Genomic DNA, 25,835 nt, shown 5'->3' with positions numbered 1-25,835 from the left:
CCGCTGGGTGTGATCATCCGTGGCTTTGGGGTGAGGTATCACCAATATGCGGATGATACCCAGTTGTTCATCTCCACCCCTAGCCAACCCAGTGATTCCCTTGACATGATGTCCCAGTGCCTGGAGGCGGTGCGGGTCTGGATGGGAAGGAACAGGCTCAGGCTGAACCCCTCCAAGACCGAGTGGCTGTGGATACCGGCATCTCGTATGGTTCAACAAGTTCCATCTCTTTTGATGGGGGGGAGGTTCTGTCCCCCTCAGAAAGGGCCCGCAACTTGGGTGTCCTCCTGGATTCACGGCTTAATTTGGAAGATTATCTGATGGCTGTGACCAGGGGGGCCTTTGCACAGGTTCGCCTAGTGCGCCAGTTGCGTCCCTTTTTGGACCGAGATGCCCTATGCAGGGTTACTCATGCCCTTGTCACTTCTCGCCTGGATTACTGCAATGCTGTTTACATGGGGCTGCCCTTGAAGTGCATCCAGAGGCTTCAACTGGTGCAAAATGCAGCCGCGTGGGTGCTTATGGGAGTATCTCGATACTCCCAAGTTACACCACTCCTGCGCAAGCTGCATTGGCTTCCGGTTACCCTCCAGGTGCGATTCAAGGTGCTGATAATCACCTTTAAAGCCCTACATGGCTCAGGCCCGGGGTACCTGCGAGACCACCTGCTGCCATTATCAACCTCCTATTGCCCGGTTCTCTCCCACAGAGTCAGCCTCCTCAGGGTGCCGTCGGCTAGGCAATGCCGCCTGGTGAACCCCAGGGGGAGAGCCTTCTCTGTGGCGCACCGATCCTCTGGAATGAACTGCCTCCGGAGCTGCGGACGGCCGCCTAAATATATTTTGCTAAATTTAAAAAAAAACATTTGGTCATTCCCCTAGTCTTACTACAGTTTTCATTTTTCTTTATCAAGGCTTTAATGGGCAAGAGAATAAGAATTGCAAGGAGGAATGCCAAGCGATCCATCTGAGAGAGGAAAGATAGCTTTACAGATCAAGTGCAACCAAAGAGTAATGAAACAAAGCCATCACAAATTAAATGCATGGAGTCTGGAAAGAGCTTTAATAAATCTGCTAATCTTATGTTCCATAAAAAGACACATTCAAAAGAGAAACGATATGCCTGCAAGGAATGTGGAAAGATCTTCCGTGATAATTACTGTCTTAGAACTCATGAAAGGAATCACACAGGAGAACGGCCTTATAAATGCATACAGTGTGGAAAGACCTTTAGTTATGGCAGTAATTTTACTTTCCACATGAGGCTCCACACAGGAGAGAAGCCATATCAGTGCATGGAGTGTGGAAAGACCTTTCATCGTAGCAGTAATCTTAATACCCACAACATGATTCACACAGGAGAGAAGCCATACCAGTTCATGGAATGTGGAAAGAGCTTTCATAGTAGCAATAATCTTAATTCCCACAAGAGGATCCACATAGGAGACATGCCATATAAATGTGTGGAATGTGGAAAGGGCTTTAGGTGGAATTGTGATCTCACCTCTCATAAAAAGATCCACACACGCAAGAAGCCATATCAGTGCATGGAGTGTGGAAAGACCTTTTCTTGTAGCAGTAATCTTAATTCGCACAAGAGGATGCACACGAGAGAAGCCATATCAATGTGTGGAATGTGGAAAGGGCTTTAAGAAAAATTGTAACCTTTCTTCCCATAAAAGAATCCATATGGGGAAGAACCCATATGAATGAATGCATGGGGTGTGGAAAGAGCTTTGCGAGAAATTACACTCTTACTTGCCATGGAAAGATCCACATATAGGCGAAGCCATGTCAATACAGGAAATGTGGGAAGAGCTTCAATAGAAATACAGTTAGTCCTCGGCTTATGACTGCAATTGATCCCAAACATTCTATTGCTAAACAAGACAGCTGTTAAATGAGTTTTGCCCATTTCATGACTTCTTGCCACATTTGTTAAATGAAGCATTGCAGTTGGTAAGTTAGTCAACCCAATTGTTAATTGAATCGGGCTGTCCCATTGGCTCTGCTTATTGTAAAGGTAAAGGTAAAGGTTCCCCTGCACATGCGTGCTAGTCGTTTCCAACTCTAGGGGCCGATGCTCATCTCCGTTTCCAAGCTGAAGAGCCAGCGCTTGTCCGAGGACGTCTCTGTGGTCATGTGGCCGGCATGACTGGACGCCAAAGGCGCACGGAACGCTGTTACCTTCCCACCGTAGTGGTCCCTATTTTTCTACTTGCATTTTTACATGCTTTCGAACTGCTAGGTTGGCAGCAGCTGGGACGAGTAGCAGGCGCTCACTCTGCTACGCGGCACTCAGGATTCGACCCGCCAAACTGCCGACCTTCTGATCGACAAGCTCAGCGCGTCTTAACCCACAAGACCCAGGGGACACTGCCAAACACGTGAATTTTGACCACTTGACGGTCTTAAGTGTGAAAAACAGTCACAAGTTACTTGCTTTTGTGCTGTTGTAACTTTGGTCACTAAATGAACTGCTGTAAGTCGAGGACTACCAGTAGTCATCTAAAATCACATACAAGGAGGATTTGGGCAATAATCCAAATAAATACTAGACCTTGTTAGGTAGCATGTATAATTTGCCTTTCTAGTACAAATCAGAACAAGGTGGATCCCAAATCCTGTTGTGCTTTTGGCTAAGTAGGTTAGACCTGAAAAGTGAGTATCAGTGGAGATTAGGGACATTTAATTGCCCTTTCAGTGACTTGTCCAGCCTATTATTTAACAGTTGCAGGTGAAGAGGAAGCGGGTTTTTAAGAACTTATTGAAATTGCATATGGATGTTATATGTCTCCAGGAAGTTCACATCAAAAAACAACATGAATCTGTTCTGCATTGTCCACAACTTGGTGAGCTATTTGTGGTGCTAGCAGATGAGAAGCAGAGAGGCGTGATTTTTTATGTTAGGAATCACTTGGAACCAAAACTAATCTATAAGGATGATGAGGGAAGAATTTTAATGTTGGAGGTACGCATAGGTCGATTACAGGTCCTCTTGGTGGGAATATATGCCCCAAATAATGGACAATCTGATTTCTATCAAATGGTGTATCAAAAGTTTATTGATCTACAATATGACCATGTATCTGTATTAGGCGATTTTAACGCAGTAATTGACAGGGATTTGGACTACAAACCGGGGAACAGCCAAAATAGAGAAAACAGGAGAATTCAGAATACAAAGTTCAGGTGTTTGCAGACGACCTAGCTCAGGGGTCGGCAACCTAAAAAAGGAAAAGAGCCACTGGGAACCGGTTCCATCACAAATTAAAAAAAGTGGGAGCCGCGTGCGTGTGTCCATGCACGTGCATGCGCAAAAAAAGTTTTGCGCATGCACAAAACGATTTTTTGCGCATGCGCGGATGCATGCGGTTGCCATTTTTTTTAAAAGTGAGATGGAACCGGTTCCCGGTTGCCCGACGGCGACGTCCCGTCTGCAAAGCTGCCGCTTTCAGCAGCTTTGCAGACGGGCCGCTACAGCTTCCTCAAAGAGCAGCGCCCCTGCCCGTTTGCGCGGAGGTACGCGCGCACCTCTCCAAAGGTTTGGGGAGGTGCGCGCACACCTCCGGTCATTCGGAGAGGTGCACGCGCACCTCTCAGAATGGGCAGGGGCGCTGCTCTTTGAGGAAGCTGTAGCGGCCCGTCTCCGAAGCTGCCGCTTTCGGCAGCTTCGGAGACGGGCCGCTACAGCTTCCTCAAAGAGCGGCATCTCTGCCCGTTTGCGCGGAGGTACGTGCGCACCTCTCCAAAGGTTTGGGGAGGTGCGTGCGCACCTCCGGTCGTTCGAAGAGGTGCGCGCGCACCTCTCAGAATGGGCAGGGGTGCTGCTCTTTGAGGAAGCTGCCGCGGCCCGTCTGCAAAGCTGCCGAAAGCGGCAGCTTCGGAGACGGGCCACGACAGCTTCCTCAAAGAGCGGCACCTCTGCCCATTCGCGCGGAGGTACGCGCGCACCTCTCCAAAGGTTTGGGGAGGTGCGTGCACACCTCCGCCCATTCGGGGAGGTGCGCGCGCACCTCTCCAAATGGGCGGTGCCACTCTCCATTTGGAGAGGTGCACGCGCACCACTGCCCGTTCAAAGAGGTGCGTGTGCACCGGGTGGCTGGGAGCCGCAGGAGACGGCTCAAAGAGCCGCATGCGGCTCCGGAGCCGCAGGTTGCTGACCCGTGACCTAGCTTTTGTCTTAGAAGAGCCACTAACTTCTGGCTCCCGACTTATTCATAGGATACAGAAATTTGGTGAAGTAGATGGATTATGAATAAATAAAGAAAAAATGAATATTATAGTTAAAAATATGACAGGAATACAGAGATTAGAACTACAAAATACTTTGGGATTCCAGATAGTTCGTAAAATTAAATATTTGGGTATATGGCTGTCCGATAGATGTTCTTCAATAAAAGCGGATAATCATTTAAAATTAGTCGGACAATTGGAGAAAGACTTAGAGAAATGGGGTAAGCTGCAACTTTTGCTAATGGGTCGGATAGCTTTGATTAAAACCCAGGTCTTGCCTAGATTGGTATTGCTTTTTCAGACGGCCCCGGTTAGATTAGATAAAACTTTTTTTAGGAATTTAGATAGGAGTACCAGTAGATTTATTTGGCAGGGCAAGAAACCCCGAATTAGATTAAAAATGATGCAGAAACCGAAAGAACAAGGTGGATTTGGGGTTCCAAATTGGCAATACTATTATAATTCGGCGATCCTGGAATGGGTTTGTGAATTGGTCATAGTGGCACGTAAACGTTTGCTGGTAATCCAGCAGGGGTGGCACGCCCACCTATGGTGGGAAAGAGGTAGACCCCCAGAATATTTTACTAAGCATTACTTACGTGAGTTTTGATTGAGATCTGAGCCACAATTAGGAAAATATACTATAATAAAGTGCCACCTTGGACCTCACCCCTGTAAGCAGTGATTTTTCCGACTCTATACAATTTTGAGAAAAAGTTGACTTACAAAGAGATATCAGATTCAAATGGGAACTTAAAAGCAAAGTCATCGCTTCAGGAACAGGGGTTAAATTTAGATTGGTGAACCTATTTGCAAATTAGTAGTAAATACACGAAGGACGGGCAGAGGCCTGGAATTTGTCGAGAGCTCCATACTCTGGATAGGATTTTGTTGGGAGTGGATGATAAGATCTTATCTAAGTGTTATAAATTTTTTATGGCTATGGAAGTAGCTGAGGAGGGCGCGAAGGCCTTGGTCCATGCCTGGGTGAGAGACTTAGGTTGCTCAATAGATATTGAGAGGTGGAGCGAAATTTGGGTTAAGAACATTAAGTTAACACGGTCAATAGCATATAAAGAAAATATATATAAAATGGCATATCGTTGGCATTTACCGCCGGCCAGGCTCGCCAAAATGTTTCTGGGAACATCCCCAACTTGTTGGAAATGTGGTGTCAAAGAAGGCACATATTTCCACCAATGGTGGACCTGTCGAGAGGCTATGAATTTCTGGAAGAATATTCAGAAATGGCTAAGTGAGATGTTGGGATACCATATACAATTGTGTCCTGAGGTATTTTTATTGGGGATAAGACCACAAAATATAAACAAAACTGCATGGTACTTGTTGTTACATATAACCACTGCTGCAAGATTGGCGTGGGCCCAATATTGGAAGATGGATGTTAGCCCACCTGACCAAGAGTACAGAGTACTCTAGAAAGAGTACAGAGAAGAGCAACAAAGATGATTGGGGGACTGGAGGCTAAAACATATAGGGAACGGTTGCTGGAATTGGGTATGTGTAGTTTAATGAAGAGAAGGGTGAGGGGTGACATGATAGCAGTGTTCCAATATCTCAGGGGCTGCCACAAAGAAGAGGGAGCCAAGCTATTCTCCAAAGCACCTGAAAGCAGGATAAGAAGCAATGGATGGAAACTAGTCAAGGAGAGAAGCAACCTAGAACTAAGGAGAAACTTCCTGACAGTTAGAACAACTAACCAGTGGAACAACCTGCCTCCAGAACTGGTGAATGCTCCAACACTGGAAGTTTTTAAGAAGAGACTGGACAGCCATTTGTATGAAATGGTATAGGGTTTCCTGCCTTAGCAAGGGGTTGGACTAGATGACCTCCAAGGTCCCTTCCAACTTTAATAATAATAATAATAATAATAATAATAATAATAATAATAATAATAATAATAATAATAATAATAATAATATAGTAATTCAGAGAATATTGAACTGTGCGGAATCAGATCGGCTTACTATGATGTTAAGGGGACAAGGGGACACAGATTACTATTTGTCTTGGAGTCAGTGGTACAATTGGATGTCAAAAAGAGCTGTTAATTGAACTTTATTACTTGTTATATGCAATAATTTTTCCTTTCTTTGTGGTTGCTTTCTTATATGTAACCGGACAACCTTATTGCCTCCTCGCAATGTGATGTAAACCGCTATTGACTTAATGTTTGCTTGATACACAAATAAACAAAACTGAAAAAAAAGCTTCTTGGATGAGAAGCAAAATGTCTTCAAAGAAAAACAATAAAGTCCAGTTACCTTGCGAAAGAGCGTCTTTGGGATAACTTTTCTTGTTTTGTTTAATCTTTTTACAATTTGACATTCCATTCTCAGGCTGCTGGTTGAATATTGGGTTTCAGAGGAGTTTTTCTCTTGCTATTAGATGGGAAAAGAGAAACCTCAAACATAAATTTTACATGTCTTGAGACAGAATCTTAGCATCTGTGCCAGTTGTATAGCGACATCGTACATGGTCTCCAATCCTGTAACTTGGGTTTGAATCCTGCCTGGCGCATGCCTTTTTTTCAACTTTTACCCTTCTGGGATCTGCAGGCAGTGTCACCCGTCTGAATTCTCATCCCAGTTTTTGTTTTTTAGCGGGGGGAAAAGGAGCCACACTACAGAAACCAAACACAAGCTTCGGTGGCCTGAATCTCTGGACTGAGGGAGGCTGATGCCAAGCCCTGGGCCAAGTCTCTGGGGCGCAAGGGGTTAGTGCATCTGGCTGTTAACCAGAAGGATGGTGGTTCGAACCCACCCAGGGACGGCCTCCTTGATGAGATGATCCTGAGGTGAAGGTGATGGATTGTTATTGCATTGGGTTCTTCATCTGAGGGCTTCGATTCCCATACTGTCAAGGATTTTTCTCAGTAGGATTTAAATATCTGAATGAGTTTTACCCTCTGGAATGAAAAATGGGGGCGAACGGCCATCGCCTTTCTTGAGGATTTTATTGGCCACAGAGCAGCACTGGAATTGTGTTTTTCTTAGAGACGATTAATCCAAGCAGGAGCAGCCCGCATTGGGAGCTATCCAGGGTTCTGAATCCTGTCTTCTGGCACACGCAATTTTTGATTGCACTGCTTTTATTATGTAATCCATTGTTATTTTTCTTGAGGCTCCATGCTAGATCTCGGTACTAATGGCACTAATTCTCTCCCATAGTGATCTCTAGTTGTCCTGTCAAGAGTGGTTTAATTCCTTTTACAGATTAATTTGGATTTGAAAAAAATAATAATCAGGATGCTGCCAGGGGGCAAATCTTTGCATCCACTTTGCATTATGGCCAGATGTGTTAACTCTCCATAGAATCTTTTCCTTCTTCTGCTCTTTCTCTGAGCATCACCTGCTGGTCTTCTTTGAAGCAAGCACTTTGCTGCATTTTGTCCCAAGATGGGATCTGACACATGGAGCTGTACACCCTACTTGGAATTCTCTGGGTCAATTTATTTCCCATCAACTTCTCCAGTGGGTGTCCCAGGAAGTGGATGTGTTTGTGAAGGTTGATGCCACAGTGTCAGTCATCTTCTGGACGTCACACTGACTGACTGACTGATTTATTTATAAAAATTATTGGCTGCCCACCTTATCACAGGGTAACTCTTGGAGGCTTACCATCATAAAAGTAATTATAGATACATATTGGGAAGGTGGGATAGAGATGGGATTGATCAGTCACCTCCACTGTGATGCTCCCCCATTGGGGCCTCAAGCTAACCGGCAGAGCCAGATCTTTAGGCCCTTAACAAAAGGTCAGGAGGGTTGGGGTGCATGTCAAATGGGGGTGGGGGTGGGCAAGATGATTCAGAGGGCAGGAACAACAACAGAGGAGGGTCTTCTCCTGGACCTCACCAACCAGAATAGTCAGGCTGATGGGTCCTGCATCATGCCTCTCCTGGCAGCTTGTGTGGGATGGGTTTTGACTTACCCTCAAAACCGCAAATGTAATCAATCATCAAAAATGATTGCTATCTGGCATCCACTATATACCGTGTCACATTTCCAACTGTTGGAAGGTTTCAAAAATCTGTGTAAGAAAGGTGTCCCTTCAGGGATTTTTTTTCCATTTACAGACTTACATGACTTGTATGCACAACCTAAATACAGACCGTCTCACAATGCAGTTTTGGGAAAAACCGTTGCAGAAGCAACTTTTTGAAAGATGGCCAACCCAACCCTCTGAACAGCACCTTCCCAATAGTTTAGCTGTTCAGGAGGATGTAGGTGTAAGGATGCAAATGTGAGCATGTGGCTTTTTCAAAGGAAAACACCAGGGACCAGTCCTGGGCTATCTTGCTTATCCAGGTCACCTTTGTGATAGCTCAGGATGGCCCCATTCCACTGTTGGCCACTATTTTAGATCATTTATATATCCTAGCAGAGTTTCATCTTATTGGGTTACATAACACATTATATTTTGCCCCTCCCCACCAAATGTTGCAGTGGCAACAATTGGTCAAAGAAAATCTCTCAAAACCCAGGACTGAACCAACAGTCTGAGAGTGTCTGAAATTGTGTTTCCCCCGTTCTTCACTCTACCAGCTGAGCTCTGGAAAGGCACCAAGCATAAGGAACAACATCTCATTAACTCTTACAATTCTGTAATCACCAGCCTGAGGCGGCCGGCAAGCGATAGGGCCATGCTGATTTATAGTTGCCCATGCCCAGGGGTAGGCAACCTTGGCTCTTCTCTGACTTGTGGACTTCAACTCCCAGAATTCTTGAGCCAGCCATGGTGAGGGGAAAGGCAGAGTTTCCAAGCTGAGCCATGGTGGTTCAGGAATTCTGGGAGTTGAAGTCCACGAGTCTGAAAAGAGCCAAGGTTGCTTACCCCTGCCCATGCCTATTGTTATAGCGTGGGCGACCGCATGGAGACAATGAGGAGACAGCATAATACGTAATGCCTTTATTGATTACATGCTGGAACTGGCTTGCCCCCACCCCTGGTGCCCCTTATATGTTACTGATGCCCCCTGCAGTCAGCCAACCCGGTTGCTCTGTGTTCCCGCCGGCCAGGTGACACCCAACCCGGTGTCGTATATTTTCCGCCGGACAGGTTGACCAATCAGGCCCCTGACCGATGCCACCTGGTGTTATGGTGGCATACACAACACCTATCATTTTTGTGGTCTAGTGGTTATCACATTTGCCTCACAACCAAAAGGCTCAAAACCAGGCAGAAACGCATCTTTTTCTCAGCATCAGAGCCACTCCTCGCTCAAAGAAAGGGCAGGAAAAGGCTTCACCCCTAAGACTAGCAAGAGCCCCATTCCATTTTCTATTTTATTGGAGAGGAAATGAATAAGGAGAGGCTGGTCATCCCAAGCAAGTGGAGAATAAAGCCTGACTCGAGTTTCAGCTCCCAGAATTCTGAACATGAGGGAAGAGCGAGGGTTTCCCCTCCATGGCCTCCCTGAATCACCTTAAACACGGGAAGAGGAGGAGATCTCCTGAGGTGCATGCTGAGCAACTAAGGGTTTTGCAAAATTTCTGAGGCTGCTCGAGGAAAATGACTTTTGAGCATCAAACGAAGTTTTCCTCAGCGTTCACAAATCACACATAGTTCCCAGAAATTAACAAGAGAAAACTCTAAACCTGCAATCATATTTAGAAAGGCAAGACGTTAGAGAGACCCAATCCCACGCCCATCATCCCTGGCCCCCTTCGGCGCCCTTGCAGGATCCCCTGGCATAGCGCAGAGCGTCCACCAGGGGTCTCCCTCGGCAGCGGTTGGAAGGGATGGGCAGTCGCCTTCCGGAGGGAACTGAGCATGCGCCTGACTCTTCCGCCATCAGAAGGGAGATTCGTACTTGCCGGAAAGGCTGGGAGCGCCTCTGCTTTTTCTGCCGTGTCCGATTCTGCTCCCCTTCGCTGCGTCCCTTAGGCTGAGCCACCGGGCCAAGAGGCCGTGGGGAATCCCCGCACGGGGGGCGATCCAGACGTGACTCAGAGTGAGTGGAGGGGGAGGAGGGGGCTTTCCTCTGATGCTGGAGGCGGGCGTGGAGTATGCAAAGCTTCATTGAGTTCCTCTTGTTGGGTTGTACACAAGGCTACAGTTCCACGTGTAAAGAGTTGAGTGCGAGGGTTGTAAGGACTGGAACTCGGTTTCCTCGTTTCCCTCCTTTCCTCACTATCCGTTGGTGGCTCTGCCGGCGACGGTGCATTGGATGGTGGTTTGTTAATTCTGGCTTCTGGAGTTCACCCAGGACAGGGGAAGGGAACCTCGGCTCTTTTAGGACTCAAGGACTTCAACTCCCAGAATTCCTGAGCCAGCTATGAGCCATAAAAGAGCCGAGGTTGCCTTCCACTGACCCAGGGGTTTGGGCTACGACGAGGTTAATGGGGTTCTGCTGCCTTAGGTTTTACTAGAAATTCAAATGTTGATTAACCTCCTTGCTAAATCGATTTAGATAGGCACTCACGTGAATTTTCTTCTGCCTGGAGACATTTATAATTTGGATTGTGCAAAGGGTAGTTCTTTCTAGGCAGCAATAGAAATTATTTGATATAAATAATCTGTTTCCAGAAACAGAAACCCAAAACATATTTTAAATGTATTTACTTGGTATTTTGATTCCTTGATAGAAGTTGAGCAAGAAGAGAAGTGTGCTAAGAACTTTTCCCAAACATAAATGAGTCTGTCTAGTAAGATTCCCCTCCCACCCACATCTTCCCAGACATTGGTGGCTTCATAAGAATTTCTTTTGTTGATTTGTTTATTTATGGAGAAGGATGCTCAGTATTGTGGAAAATAACTGGAAGTAGTGAGGAACTTTTAAAATAAAAATATATATGCTTTTAGTATTATCATGTAATCCTATTTTATATTTTATAATAATCATTTTATAATCAATTGCTTGAGTAGATGCTTTGAGAATATGGGGGAAAATACAAGCCTCAGATGGAGGGAGGGGGAGAACAGGAGTTATCATGGGGCCCAGTGTGAGTCACCATCTAGGAATTGTTTTTAAGTACCTTCTGGTGCCTGGTACCCCCCCCCCCAGGTGTAGAACATGGGAGACATCTTTTCCCTAGAAACAGGATAGTAGGGGAGGGATCTTATTAGTATAATGTAAGCAAACAGGGGCAGAGATAATGTATTCTGTTTAGGCGCTTTTGATAGATTGTAACCTCAAAAGCCTAAGCTAATGGGGCCATGGGGGAGGGAATGGGGCGTCGCGATAGGATGTATAATATGGGATTTTGGAATTTGGGGTGTGGTTCAGTGTTTGGCTACATTGTTTGCCTTCCTGAATCCACCACACTTTGCAAACCGTTACTTTTTAGACTTTGTTGTGAAGTCTAATAAACTTCTTTTCTATTTGTAACACAAACAGAGTGAATTTCAATTTGTGACTATTTTTGTGTCTAACTATTCAAATTTGTCACCTTGTTGCAAACCCCTGTGTTTTGCCTTTCAGATACCTAAGCTGGTTCCACTGGAGACTGAAGTGTCTTGTGAGGGAAGAAGCCTGAATGGCATTAGGAGATTTGGACAGACCCCTTGTGATTAGAAAGAGCTGGGGAGATCAGGCCATTTTGGTGCTGGATTACATGGAGGGACAAAGCCCAGCAGATTCAGGAGTTGGAAAAGGCCCTGCAGCTGCTCTGCCTTGGAGCTGTGGGAAGAATGGGGCAATTCCTGGGCAGAAGAGCCAAGAAGAGGAAGCCAACAGTTCAGAGGTCCAATGCTGTCACTTCAGAAAAGTGCAGTTCCAGGAGGGGAGGGGTCCCCGAGATGTTTGCAGTCAGCTTCACCGCCTTTGCTGTCAGTGGCTGCAGCCAGAAATACACACGAAGGCCCAGATGCTGGACCTGGTGCTCCTGGAGCAGTTCCTGGCTTTCCTTCCCCCAGAGATGGAGAAATGGGTGCGGGAGTGTGGAGCGGAAACCAGTTCCCAGGCAGTGGCCCTGGCCGAAGGCTTCTTGCTGAGTCAGAAGGAAGAAAAAATTCAAGAAGAGTTGCAGGTGTGAGAATGTAATTATGTCAGTACCAAGGAGAATCTCTCTGAATTTGTCAATGTGTCTCTGGTAGAATTTTCTGGGATTATGAACTCCTAAGACCCATTGTTCTATTCTTCTTCCAGAGGATGCATTTGGGGCAATTCTTCCTCTCTCACTTTTCAGCTTAATCTATGGACATTGGGGTCTGCTAGGTTGCGTGTTCAATCCTGATAATTCATTTCTGTCTCTGTACTCTTCCCTTCTTTCTCGTGTCACGTCTTGTCCAGAAATCCTTGCAAGCTATCACTGAGTATCCCCAGGAGTGGAAAGATTCATCCAAATCCTCCCAGGAGCTGTTATTCAGGAAGAGCTTCCAGAAAGGTGAAAGTCAAGACACCACACTAGGTAACCGAAGTTCTTTTCATGTGATGTGAGATTTGGACATCCAGGTGATTGTTTTGTTCATCTTGAATGAAATCCCTGCTTCCGCTGTTTTCTATCTCACAGATAATAGAAAGATGTCCTTAGTGTTTTTAGAACCACCTTCTCTTTGTGGTGGAGCTGAAAGAGTGGCTGAACCTCTGCCTCAGGTAGGAAGAGAAATATCGGAAAGGTCCATGAACCTTGGATGGGTTTAATTTTATTCTGTATAATATTCAATGTGTAATATTGCTGTTTCTAATGTATAATGTTGCTCTTCCTAAGCAAGACAAATTGTAGATCATATCATTGAAAATTCACACTTGGCTTAACTTAACTGTCCCTTCTGATAGATTTTCTCTGCCCTCCTGCTTCTTTGCTATCTCCCAGGGTCATTCTCACATACCATTACAAGCTCTCCCAACACTCCCACGAAGGTGTGGAGTGGGAGGGAAGAGTTTGTTCCCTCGGTTGATGAAGCAGTCTATGGACAAAAAGCAGATGGATTTCCCCTGTATTTTCTTCTGCCCACTCTAGGAAGAATTGAAGCCAGTGAGAAGCAGTGGGTTTAATACCCAACTACCAAGTGACCAAAAAACCTGTTTTAGTTGGCTACACTGAAAGGCATTCCAAATACTTCCAACTTGATCCAATGTGCTTCAGTTGTGCCGTCAGCCAAAAGCTGTGAGATCTCATTCTGAATTCTGCAGAAAGATGCCTGTTTTGTTCATAGGATCTCTCTGCTTAATTGGTGAAAGAAAACTGTCACATTATTCTTGGGATTATCTGCTAATTGGGAAACTTGTTTCCCTGTCCAGGATGTTGTGTCTTTGGAGGACGTGGCCGTGTATTTCTCCGAAGAGGAGTGGTCTCAGCTGGATCCTGACCAAAAAGCACTCCATGGGGAAGTCATGCTGGAGAATTCCAGGAATCTGGCTTCTCTGGGTAAGAACCCCCATCTGTGCTCAGAAATGTAGAGAAGGAATGTCTGGGGGGCTTAGATGTTATTTTTGATTGGAAAATATCACTTTTTATATATATACCGCCTTTGTTACTTTTTGCTCAGGGTAGTAGACACACCCAGTACTCCTCCTCCTCCTTCCTATTTTTCCCCAAACAATAATGCTGTGTCATGGGTTGAGCCGAGAGAGACTGGCCCAAAGTTACCCAGCCAGCATTTGCGCTTAAGGCAGAACTAGAACTCCCAGTCACCCAGTTTCTAGACTGGTGCCTTAACCATTGGACCAAACTGACTGAGATGTGCCCACTTGTGTTCTGAGTTTAGCATCATTCCAAGTTGAGGGTGGGGGAGCTTTTGCCATCCAGAAATTTTATTGACTTTCAAAGATTCTGTCTGAAAGAGAAGTGGAGATGAGGTTTTTCACTGAAGTTGGGGAGCTGGTGGGTATATTGCTGTCCCAGCATTATAACAGTGTCAATAGCACTTGGGGGAGTTTGTGGCCCCTTGGAATTGTCCCAGGTCATTGAACACACGGTTGGTCAAAGTTTAGGACAAGGTTTTGCTTACTTTCATTCTGAGGTCATCCAGTTTTGATATATGAGAATTGGGGGGATCCCACTTAGGAATACGTCTTTGGTAACAGCATGGCTTAGAATCTTCATGTCTGCCAGCAGAACTGCCTAAATATATTTTCCTAAATTAAAAAAAATTGGTCATTCCCCTAGTCTTGCTACAGTTTTCATTTTTCTTTTTCAAGGCTTTAATGGGCAAGAGAATAAGAATTGCAAGGAGGAATGCCAAGCGATCCATCTGAGAGAGAGAAAAGAGAACTTTACAGATCAAGTGCAACCAAAGAGTAATGAAACAAAGCCATCACAAATTAAATGCATGGAGTCTGGAAAGAGCTTTAATAAATCTGCTAATCTTATTTCCCTTAAAAAGACACGTTCAAAAGAGAAACGATATGCCTGCAAGGAATGTGGAAAGATCTTCCGTGATAATTACTGTCTTAGAACTCATGAAAGGAATCACACAGGAGAACGGCCTTATAAATGCATGGAGTGTGGAAAGACCTTTGGTTATGACAGTAATTTTACTTTCCACATGAGGCTCCACACAGGAGAGAAGCCATATCAGTGCATGGAGTGTGGAAAGACCTTTCATCGTAGCAGTAATCTTAATACCCACAACATGATCCACACAGGAGAGAAGCCATATCAATGTGTGGAATGTGGAAAGAGCTTTACTTGTAGCAGTACTCTTAATAACCACAAGAGGATCCACACAGGAGAGAAGCCATATCAATGCATGGAGTGTGGAAAGGCCTTTACTTCTAGCAGTAATCTTAGTTCCCACAAGAGGATCCACACAGGAGAGAAGCCATATCAATGCATGGAGTGTGGAAAGACCTTTCGTCGTAGCAGTAATCTTAGTTCCCACAAGAGGATCCACATAGGAGAGATGCCATATAAATGTGTGGAATGTGGAAAGGGCTTTAGGAGGAATTGTGATCTCACCTCTCATAAAAAGATCCACACACGCAAGAAGCCATATCAGTGCATGGAGTGTGGAAAGGCCTTTACTTGTAGCAGTCATCTTAATTCCCACAACAGCATCCACACAGGAGAGAAGCTGTAGAGATGGAGGTCAAGGATATGAAACGACCATGCGCAGAAAATTGCCTGCCTCAGTATCTTGTTATCCACATGACTATGAGGTCATTCCAATTAGCCTTGCCAAGGACTGCAAAGAACCAGCTAGATAAAAGAGACTCTGCCCTGGCTTGGATGTTTCGGATGTTCTCTAAGATTGACTGGGGTGTACACCAATAAACAACGCTTTTGCTGTGCGTTATTTCCTGCTTGTTAAACTGTATGAATACAATAAACTCTGCGTAGGCAGACAGACATATTTGGGACACCCTTGGTTGACTGGTCTCTGAATCCCACATTTGGTGCCCTGAACAGGGACCATAAATCTTTAAAAACAAACAAAAAGAGATTTGGAATAGGACCTCCCTCCAGGGGAGCAACTTTCAACATATTTACCTTCGTCTGGAATAGACCCCAAAGGTACCTTCCTCCTACGGGACCCCTCAGAGGTAAGTATGGGTTGCAATCTATCTCAGCAGCAACAGCATGTAGAGGAACTAACTTTCCTGCTACAAAAGTCAGGGCTTGAAGCACCTGTGGCAGAGATAAAGAAGCTCGTAGGAGAGATAGGGAAACACTGTCCTTGGTATCCGGAGCACAGGACACTCCGTTTACAGGACTGGGTAAAGATAGGGCATACTTTACATCTTGAACCCCGGGCTCCAGTTCAGATATTACATCTATGGTTTCAATGCCGTCAAGCAGTGGAAAAAATTGGCTCTGATGCTTTGGCAGGACAACAATTGACCACAAAACCTCCACCTAATTATGATCAAATAATTTTTTTTCCTCCGAAGTTACTTTTAATTGAACCTTCAGCTCCTCATGAAGAGGTTAATTCTTCTGCTTCTTCACAGCCATTGTATACCCCCATGAGGCAAATTTTAGAGGAACAATTAGCAAAAGTGGGGGGGGGAATGTAGAAGAAATTGCTGACGGGCCTGGTCCCTTTGTTCCAGTTGATGTTCAGATGGGTTTTTTTTTATAATATTTTATTAGTTTTCCAATATTTACAATAATATCTTTAAGAAGCAGCGTGGTATCCGAGTTACAATATTTCCATTTCAAACAAATACATATTATTACAGATCTCCACATTATTATAATGTGGCTCCAGGCAGTTGTCAATGCTTCTTTGATGGAGGGTGTCTTCCCCTCTGCCTTAAAAGAGGCGGTGGTGAGGCCCCTCCTCAAGAAGCCTGCTCTGGACCCGGCCTTGTTGAATAACTACTGTCCTGTCTCCAACCTTTGCTTTGTAGCGAAGGTTGTCGAGAGTGTTGTGGTGTATCAACTCCCTCAATTCCTGGATGAAGCGGACTATCTGGACCTGTACCAGTCCGGTTTATATATCCTAGCAGAGTTTCATCTTATTGGGTTATACACGTTATATTTTGCCCCTCCCCCCACATGTTGCAGTGGCGATATTTGGTCAAAAAACCCCTCTCAACAGCCAGGACTGAACCAACAGTCTGAGAGTGTTTGAAATTGTGCTTCCCCCATCCTTCACTCTACCAGCTGAGCTCTGGAAGGGCACCAAGAATAAGGAACAACATCTCATTAACACAATGCTGTAATCACCAGACTGAGGTGCCCAGCAAGCGATAAGGCCATGCTGATTTATAGTTGCCCATGCCCAGGGGTGGGCAACCTTGGCTCTTTTATGACTTGTGGGCTTCAACTCCCAGAATTCCTGAGCCAGCCATGCTGAGGGGAAAGGCAGTCCACAAGTCATAAAAGAGCCAAGGTTGTTTACCCTTAAAATGCCTATCGTTTTTTGTGGTCTAGTGATTTTCACATTTGCCTCAAAGGCAAAAGGCTCAAAACCAGGCAGAAACGCATCTTTTTCTCAGCATCAGAGCCACTTCTCGCTCAGAGAAAGGGCAGGAAAAGGCTTCATCCCTAAGACAAGCAAGAACCCCATACCATTTTCTCTTTTATTGGGGAGGGAATGAATGAGGGGAGGCTGATTTCAAGCCACCGATCAAGGAAGGCTGGTCATCCCAAGTGAGTGGAGAATAAAGCCTGACTTGAGTTTCGCCTCCCAGAATTCTAAACATGAGGGAAAAGGGAGGGTTTCCCATTCATGGCCTGCCTGAATCCTCTTAAACACAGGAGGAGGAGGAGATCTCCTGAGGTGCACTAAGTGTTTTGCTAATTTCTGAGGCAACTCTTGAGGAAAATGACTTTTGATCTTCAACAAAGGTTTCCTCAGTGTTCACAAATCACACGCAGTTCCCAGAAATTAATAAGAGGAAGCTCTAAAACTGCAATCTGTATAGATGACACCATCATATTTAGAAAGGCAAGAGGTTAGAGAGACCCAATTCCACGCCCATCATCCCCGGCCCCCTTCGGCGCCCTTGCAGGATCCCCTGGCATAGCGCAGAGCGTCCACCAGGGGTCTCCCTCGGCAGCGGTTGGAAAGGACGGGCAGTCCCCTTCCGGAGGGAACTGAGCATGCGCCTGGCTCTTCCGCCATCAGAAGGCAGATTCGTACTTGCCGGAAAGGCTGGAAGCGCCTCTGCTTTTTCTGCCGTGTCCGATTCTGCTCCCCTTCGCTGCGGCCCTTAGGCTGAGCCAGCGGGCCAAGAGGCCGTGGGGAATCCCCGCACGGGGGGCGATCCAGACGTGACTCAGAGTGAGTGGAGGGGGAGGAGGGGGCTTTCCTCTGATGCTGGAGGCGGGCGTGGAGTATGCAAAGCTTCATTGAGTTCCTCTTGTTGGGTTGTACACAAGGCTGCAGTTCCACGTGTCAAGAGTTGAGTGCGAGGGTTGTAAGGACTGGAACTCGGTTTCCTCGTTTCCCTCCTTGCCTCACTATCCGTTGGTGGCTCTGCCGGTGCATTGGATGGTGGTTTGTTAATTCTGGCTTCTGGAGTTCACCCAGGACAGGGGAAGGGAACCTCGGCTCTTTTAGGACTCAAGGACTTCAACTCCCAGAATTCCTGAGCCAGCTATGAGCCATAAAAGAGCCGAGGTTGCCTTCCCCTGACCCAGGGGTTTGGACCACGAGGTTAATGGGGTTCTGCTGCCTTAGGTTTTACTAGAAATTCAAATGTTGATTAACCTCCTTGCTAAATCGATTTAGATAGGCACTCACGTGAATTTTCTTCTGCCTGGAGACATTTATAATTTGGATTGTGCAAAGGGTAGTTCTTTCTAGGCAGCAATAGAAACGATTTGATATAAATAATCTGTTTCCAGAAACAGAAACCCAAAACATATTTTAAATGTATTTACTTGGTATTTTGATTCCTTGATAGAAGTTGAGCAAGAAGAGAAGTGTGCTAAGAACTTTTCCCAAACATAAATGAGTCTGTCTAGTAAGATTCCCCTCCCACCCACATCTTCCCAGACATTGGTGGCTTCATAAGAATTTCTTTTGTTGATTTGTTTATTTATGGAGAAGGATGCTCAGTATTGTGGAAAATAACTGGAAGTAGTGAGGAACTTTTAAAATAAAAATATATATGCTTTTAGTATTATCATGTAATCCTATTTTATATTTTATAATAATCATTTTATAATCAATTGCTTGAGTAGATGCTTTGAGAATATGGGGGAAAATACAAGCCTCAGATGGAGGGAGGGGGAGAACAGGAGTTATCATGGGGCCCAGTGTGAGTCACCATCTAGGAATTGTTTTTAAGTACCTTCTGGTGCCTGGTACCACCCCTCCCCCCCCAGGTGTAGAACATGGGAGACATCTCTTCCCTAGAAACAGGATAGTAGGGGAGGGATCTTATTAGTATAATGTAAGCAAACAGGGGCAGAGATAATGTATTCTGTTTAGGCGCTTTTGATAGATTGTAACCTCAAAAGCCTAAGCTAATGGGGCCATGGGGGAGGGAATGGGGCGTCGCGATAGGATGTATAATATGGGATTTTGGAATTTGGGGTGTGGTTCAGTGTTTGGCTACATTGTTTGCCTTCCTGAATCCCACACTTTGCAAACCGTTACTTTTTAGACTTTGTTGTGAAGTCTAATAAACTTCTTTTCTATTTGTAACACAAACAGAGTGAATTTCAATTTGTGACTATTTTTGTGTCTAACTATTCAAATTTGTCACCTTGTTGCAAACCCCTGTGTTTTGCCTTTCAGATACCTAAGCTGGTTCCACTGGAGACTGAAGTGTCTTGTGAGGGAAGAGGCCTGAATGGCATTAGGAGATTTGGACAGACCCCTTGTGATTAGGAAGACCTGGGGAGATCAGGCCATTTTGGTGATGGATTACATGGAGGGACAAAGCCCAGCAGATTCAGGAGTTGGAAAAGGCCCTGCAGCTGCTCTGCCTTGGAGCTTTGGGAAGAATGGGGCAATTCCTGGGCAGAAGAGCCAAGAAGAGGAAGCCAACAGTTCAGAGGTCCAATGCTGTCACTTCAGAAAAGTGCAGTTCCAGGAGGGGAGGGGTCCCCGAGATGTTTGCAGTCAGCTTCACCGCCTTTGCTGTCAGTGGCTGCAGCCAGAACGACACACAAAGGCCCAGATGCTGGACCTGGTGCTCCTGGAGCAGTTCCTGGCTGTCCTTCCCCCAGAGATGGAGAAATGGGTGTGGGAGTGTGGAGTGGAAACCAGTTCCCAGGCAGTGGCCCTGGCCGAAGGCTTCTTGCTGAGTCAGAAAGAAGAAAAAATTCAAGAGTTGCAGGTGTGAGAATGTAATTATGTCAGTTCCAAGGAGAATCTCTCTGAATTTGTCAATGTGTCTCTGGTAGAATTTTCTGGGATTATGATCTCCTAAGACCCATTGTTCTATTCTTCTTCCAGAGGATGCATTTGGGGCAATTCTTCCTCTCTCACTTTTCAGCTTAATCTATGGACATTGGGGTCTGTTAGGTTGCGTGTTCAATCCTGATAATTCATTTGTGTCTCTGTACTCTTCCCTTCTTTCTCGTGTCACGTCTTGTCCAGAAGTGGAAAGATTCATCCAAATCCTCCCAGGAGCTGTTATTCAGGAAGAGCTTCCAGAAAGGTGAAAGTCAGGACACCACACTAGGTAACCGAAGTTCTTTTCATGTGATGTGAGATTTGGACATCCAGGTGATAGTTTTGTTCATCTTGAGTGAAATCTCTCTGCTTCCGCTGTTTTCTATCTCACAGATAATAGAAAGATGTTCTTAGTGTTTTTAGAACCACCTTCTCTTTGTGGTGGAGCTGAAAGAGTGGCTGAACCTCTGCCTCAGGTAGGAGGAGAAATATCGGAAAGGTCCATGAACCTTGGATGGGTTTCATTTTATTCTGTATAATATTCACTGTGTAATATTGCTGTTTCTAATGTATAATGTTGCTCTTCCTAAGCAAGACAAATTTTAGATCATATCATTGAAAATTCACACTTGGCTTAACTTAACTGTCCCTTCTGATAAATTTTCTCTGCCCTCCTGCTTCTTTGCTATCTCCCAGGGTCATTCTCACATACCATTACAAGCTCTCCCAACACTCCCACGAAGGTGTGGAGTGGGAGGGAAGAGTTTGTCCCCTCGGTTGATGAAGCAGTCTATGGACAAAAAGCAGATGGATTTCCCCTGTATTTTCTTCTGCCCACTCTAGGAAGAATTGAAGCCAGTGAGAAGTAGTGGGTTTAATACCCAACTACCAAGTGACCAAAAAAACTGTTTTAGTTGGCTACACTGAAAGGCATGCCAAATACTTCCAACTTGATCCAATGTGCTTCAGTTGTGCCATCAGCCAAAAGCTGTGAGATCTCATTCTGAATTCTGCAGAAAGATGCCCGTTGTGTTCATAGGATTCCTCTGCTTAATTTGTGAAAGAAAACTCTCAGATTATTCTTGGGATTATCTGCTAATTGGGAAACTTGTTTCCTTGTCCAGGATGTTGTGTCTTTGGAGGACATGGCCGTGTATTTCTCCGAAGAGGAGTGGTCTCAGCTGGATCCTGACCAAAAAGCACTCCATGGGGAAGTCATGCTGGAGAATTCCAGGAATCTGGTTTCTCCGGGTAAGAACCCCTACCTGTGCTCAGAAATGTACAGAAGGAATGGGTGGGGGGCTTAGATGTTATTTTTGATTGGAAAATATCACTTTATTTATATCCCGCCTTTGTTATTTTTTGCTCACGGCAGTAGACACACCCAGTACTCCTCCTCCTCCTTCCTATTTTCCCCCAAACAATAATGCTGTGTCATGGGTTGAGCCGAGAGAGACTGGCCCAAAGTTACCCAGCCAGCATTTGCGCTTAAGGCAGAACTAGAACTCCCAGTCACCCAGTTTCTAGTCTGGTGCCTTAACCATTGGACCAAACTGACTGAGGTGTGCCCACTTGTGTTCTGAGTTTAGCATCATTCCAAGTTGAGGGTGGGGGAGCTTTTGCCATCCAGAAATTTTATTGACTTTCAAAGATTCTGTCTGAAAGAGAAGTGGAGATGAGGTTTTTCACTGAGGTTGGGGAGTTGGTGGGTATGTTGCTGTCCCAGCATTATAACAGTGTCCAGTAGCACTTGGGGGAGTTTGTGGCCCCATGGAATTGTCCCAGGTCATTAAACAGGCTGACACACATGGTTGGTCAAAGTTTAGGACAAGGTTTTGCTTACTTTCATTCTGAGGTCATCCAGTTTTGATATATGAGAATTGGAGGGATCCCACTTAGAAATACGTCTTTGGTAACAGCATGGCTTAGAATCTTCATGTTTGCCAGCAGAACTGCCTAAATATATTTTCCTAAATTTTAAAAAAAAAAGATTTGGTCATTTACGTAGTCTTGCTACCGTTTTAATTTTTCTTTTTCAAGGCTTTAATGGGCAAGAGAATAAGAATTGCAAGGAGGAATGTCAAGCGATCCATCTGAGAGAGAGAAAAGAGAACTTTACAGATCAAGTGCAACCAAAGAGTAATGAAACAAAGCCATCACAAAGTGGAGTTGAAGAAGGCTTTCCTCCGGTCAGTTTGCTTCCTAACCCTACAAGCACCGATACGGAAGAAGAACCTTATAAATGCATGGAGTCTGGAAAGAGCTTTAATAAATCTGCTAATCTTATTTCCCATAAAAAGACACATTCAGAAGAGAAACGATATGCCTGCAAGGAAAGTGGAATGATCTTCCGTGATAATCACTGTCTCAGAACTCATGAAAGGAATCACACAGGAGAACGGCCTTATAAATGCATGGAGTGTGGAAAGACCTTTGGTTATGTCAGTCAACTTAAATCCCACAAGAGGGTCCACACAGGAGAGAAACCACATCAGTGCAAGGAGTGTGGAAAGTCCTTTAGTTATAGCGGCACTCTTAATAACCACAAGAGGATCCACACAGGGGAGAAGCCATATCAGTGCATGGAGTGTGGAAAGAGCTTTTCTTATAGCAGTAGTCTTAAGTCCCACAAGTGGATGCACACAGGAAAGAAGCCATATAAATGTGTGGAATGTGGAAAGAGCTTTACTTGTAGAAGTACTCTTAATAACCACAAGAGGATCCACACAGTAGAGAAGCCATATCAGTGCATGGAGTGTGGAAAGGGCTTTAGTCAGAACTGGGGTCTCAGTTCTCATAAAAGGACCCATACAGGCGACAAGCCATATCAGTGCATGGAGTGTGGAAAGGCCTTTGCTTTTAGCGGTAATCTTGATAACCACAAGAGGATCCACACAGGAGAGAAGCCATATCAGTGCACGGAGTGTGGAAAGAGCTTTAGTCAGAACTGGGGTCTCATTCGTCATAAATGGACCCATACAGGCGACAAGCCATATCAGTGCATGGAGTGTGGAAAGGCCTTTAATTCTAGCAGTAATCTTAATTCCCACAAGAGGATCCACACAGGAGAGAGGCCATATCAGTGCATGGAGTGTGGAAAGACCTTTACTTATACCAGTCATCTTAATTCCCACAAGAGGATCCACACAGGAGAGAAGCCATATCAGTGGGCGGAGTGAGGAAAGGGCTTTAGTCAGAACTCGGGTCTCATTCGTCATAAATGGACCCATGCAGGTGACAACCCATATCAGTGCATGGATTGTGGAAAGGCCTTTAATTCTAGTGGTACTCTTAATTCCCACAAGAGGATGCACACAGGAGAGAGGCCATATCAGTGCATGGAGTGTGGAAAGGGCTTTAGTCAGAACTAGGGTCTCATTCGTCATAAATGGACCCATACAGGCGACATAGATTTATTTTATTTTTTATTTTAATTCCATTTATATCCCGCCCTTCTCTGAAGACTCAGGGAGGCTTACAAGCTGAGCAGATTAATGTATTAATAGAATTACTACAGTTAAAATGAATATATAGCCAAAGATTTTATTTTTATTTCAAACAATTCTGATAAAACCTGAAAAAAAATTCTTCCAAGATTTAAATTCATTAATTTTGAAGTTTGTTTGGCAAGGAAAGAAAGCTAGAATAGAGATGAAAACGTTGCAAGATGCTAAGGAAAATGGAGGTTTTGGGCTACCTGTGTGGGCTTTGTACTATCAAGCATCTGTATTAACATGGTTGAAAGAATGGATAAAGTTTTATTCCTCTCAGGAATAAATATTTGGAGGGACATGACTTACAATTGGGGTGGCACGCTTTTTTGTGGTACGGCAAAAATAAATTTCCAAAATCACTATATTAGAAATGCTTTGAGAACAGTATGGGAAAAAATTAAAACTAAAATATATGTGAAAATTCCAGGGTGGCTATCAATGATGGAACTTTCTCACATCCAAATTTGGTAGACTTTGAAAAAGAAATTGGACATATAGAGATATTCTAAATACTGATGGGACATTAAAATCGAAACAAGAACTGGAAAATCAGGGTATTAACCTGTCATGGTGGGCACGGCTACAAATGCAAAATACTGTAGATATGAAAAAGATGTGAAACTATGGGTTTTATAAAGAACTAACTGTATTTGATAAGATATTGTTAACCTCTGATGAGAAACTAATTAAGAAAATGTATAATTTTTTGTTAATTTTGGAGATGGAAAGCAAACAAAGAAACTGACAAGGTGGGCGAAAAACTTTGGTTACAATACAGAACTAGAAAAATGGCAAAGAAATTATAAATTGACAACATCGACTTCGTATAAAGAAAATCTATATAAAATGACTTTGCAACTAACAACAATATTGTTTAGGCAAAAACACAATTTTGTTAGAGGTTATATGATACCTCTTGCTGTCGCTCAATATTTCTGTTCTGATATTGGCCCAGGTATCTGGGCCAACCTCCCTTTCCTAGCTGTGCTACTGTCAGGGAATTGCTCAGCCAGTTTGCTCAGCAAATGAAATCAGAGGCGCTGAAACGTAGTTTTATATAAATAAATATAACATCTAGATTTACATCAAATAAGTTAGGCACATCACTACAATCATCAGGTAAATCTCAGAACAGCACACAAAGCAGACAGAAGATTAAAGGGCGGGAAAAGGGAAACTCCCCCTTTACATCTAGCAACCAATCATAATGTAGATTCCCTCAGGCAGGAGCCCACACACTTCAGTCAGCTAAAACTGTTATGGCTCATTATACACGTAAAAAAATATTACTTTTTTTATTCTAAATTTAGGAATTTAATTTAATAGAACTGGAAGCTGCAGCTCCTGACAGAACTTCTGGCAAGCCCTATGCTATGAACCTCCACCAGCCTTGAAGGCAGGTGCCAACAAAAACTGATAGAAAACTATGCACAACATCACAGAAAAACACCCACAGCTACTACAACATGTACTTTCAGTGCCCCATTGTGCTAAGGTCTGGACCTACAGATTGGGACTGCAGAGCCACCTCCGTATCCATAGATGAACTTCACGTCAGTGTGTCTTCCTTGAACCTGAAGGATTACCATACAGAGTAACATGAAATATGTTATATGGACTAAATGAAGAAAGAATGCATGTTGTTCCTCTTCTGTATTAGGCTTAAAGGAACACCTTAAAGCACTTGGATAAGAGTCACCACCAGGAGGCGTTGAACTGTAACTGTTTTGGCGGGAATCAGTTTCAGCGGGAAACAGGTTCAATCTGAATGGATGGTTGAGTACCTGGCCAGGTATATAAGGAGTGCAGGTAACCCCTATTCCCCAGTATGGTCACTTCCACCTAATACAGAGTTGTTATGCTGTACTCATCGGCCTGGCGTCCTTCCTACTGGCCAGAACCCACTACACAACAGTTCCTATCATGCATCTTATCCATATCATTCTCTTCTTCAGAAGAGACTCCACCTGCCATTGGAAAGTCATCTGCTTTCTTTTGGCCGTCCAATATATCAACTAGGAACTCCCAACTCCTTCCCAACATCCACCTGGGTTACAGTTACCATGGCAATTAAAGACTTGGGATGTTGTGCTGGACCTGCTGTCGGCCATGGAGGCTAATATTCCTAACTACAGCTGTGGAAGGAAGAAGGACCTTTTCATTGTTCTTGAAGAAATTGAGATTGACATCTCTCCGATTGCCACGATGTTGGCTGCCTAAAAAAAAAATCTGACGGGTATGTCCATAGCATTTTGAAGCCTACTTCCCATGCTGTAGGGGTCAGTAGGAAGAGGTGAAATGACTAAGCAAGAGAAGATAACCACTCTTTGTCCCCAAGTTTCCATCTGCAAGAGGAGAAATCACTTGCTACTTTACAACCACCACCATCTTTATACTA

At 44.6% G+C, this 25,835-nt stretch overlaps 3 protein-coding genes across 6 annotated transcripts in view; all 3 read left to right on the top strand.

Annotated features, from left to right (window-relative positions):
- Nucleotides 1–25,835, top strand: part of LOC308664079 (zinc finger protein 202-like) — a 38,950-nt gene that overhangs the window by 5,413 nt on the left and 7,702 nt on the right. The window contains exon 6 of one of the 3 annotated variants that reach the window (XM_081321052.1): nt 11,683–11,716. The exons of the other annotated variants lie outside the window; for them this stretch is intronic. Within the exon in view, the coding sequence (XP_081177178.1) occupies nt 11,683–11,690 (8 nt within the window). The 3' untranslated portion in view covers nt 11,691–11,716. Of the gene's footprint in view, nt 1–11,682; nt 11,717–25,835 lie in introns of those variants that run through there. 3 annotated transcript variants of the gene reach the window in all.
- LOC308664090 (uncharacterized protein) lies at nt 10,286–15,506 on the top strand. Its single transcript, XM_081321084.1, has 5 exons — nt 10,286–12,229; nt 12,493–12,610; nt 12,713–12,795; nt 13,444–13,570; nt 14,344–15,506. The coding sequence occupies exons 1-5, from the start codon at nt 11,738–11,740 to the stop codon at nt 15,222–15,224; spliced, it is 1,701 nt and encodes a 566-aa protein (XP_081177210.1). The 5' UTR covers nt 10,286–11,737; the 3' UTR covers nt 15,225–15,506.
- On the top strand, nt 19,911–25,131 carry LOC308664093 (uncharacterized protein). Of its 2 annotated transcripts, XM_081321089.1 has the most exons (5): nt 19,911–20,232; nt 20,337–20,419; nt 21,068–21,194; nt 21,984–22,132; nt 24,748–25,131. In XM_081321089.1, exons 2-5 carry the CDS (start codon nt 20,348–20,350, stop codon nt 24,829–24,831), a joined length of 432 nt encoding a protein of 143 aa, XP_081177215.1. In that variant the 5' UTR covers nt 19,911–20,232; nt 20,337–20,347; the 3' UTR covers nt 24,832–25,131. The 2 variants fall into 2 exon arrangements, with proteins under 2 accessions (XP_081177215.1, XP_081177214.1); XM_081321088.1 differs by lacking the exon at nt 24,748–25,131 and having other exon boundaries at nt 21,984–24,227.

Source organism: Vipera berus (assembly GCF_964194415.1).
Source record: "Vipera berus genome assembly, chromosome: 2".
Lineage (NCBI taxonomy): Eukaryota > Metazoa > Chordata > Lepidosauria > Squamata > Viperidae > Vipera > Vipera berus.
Note: the sequence above shows the minus strand (reverse complement) of the source record. Positions and strands in the feature narration are given on the sequence as shown.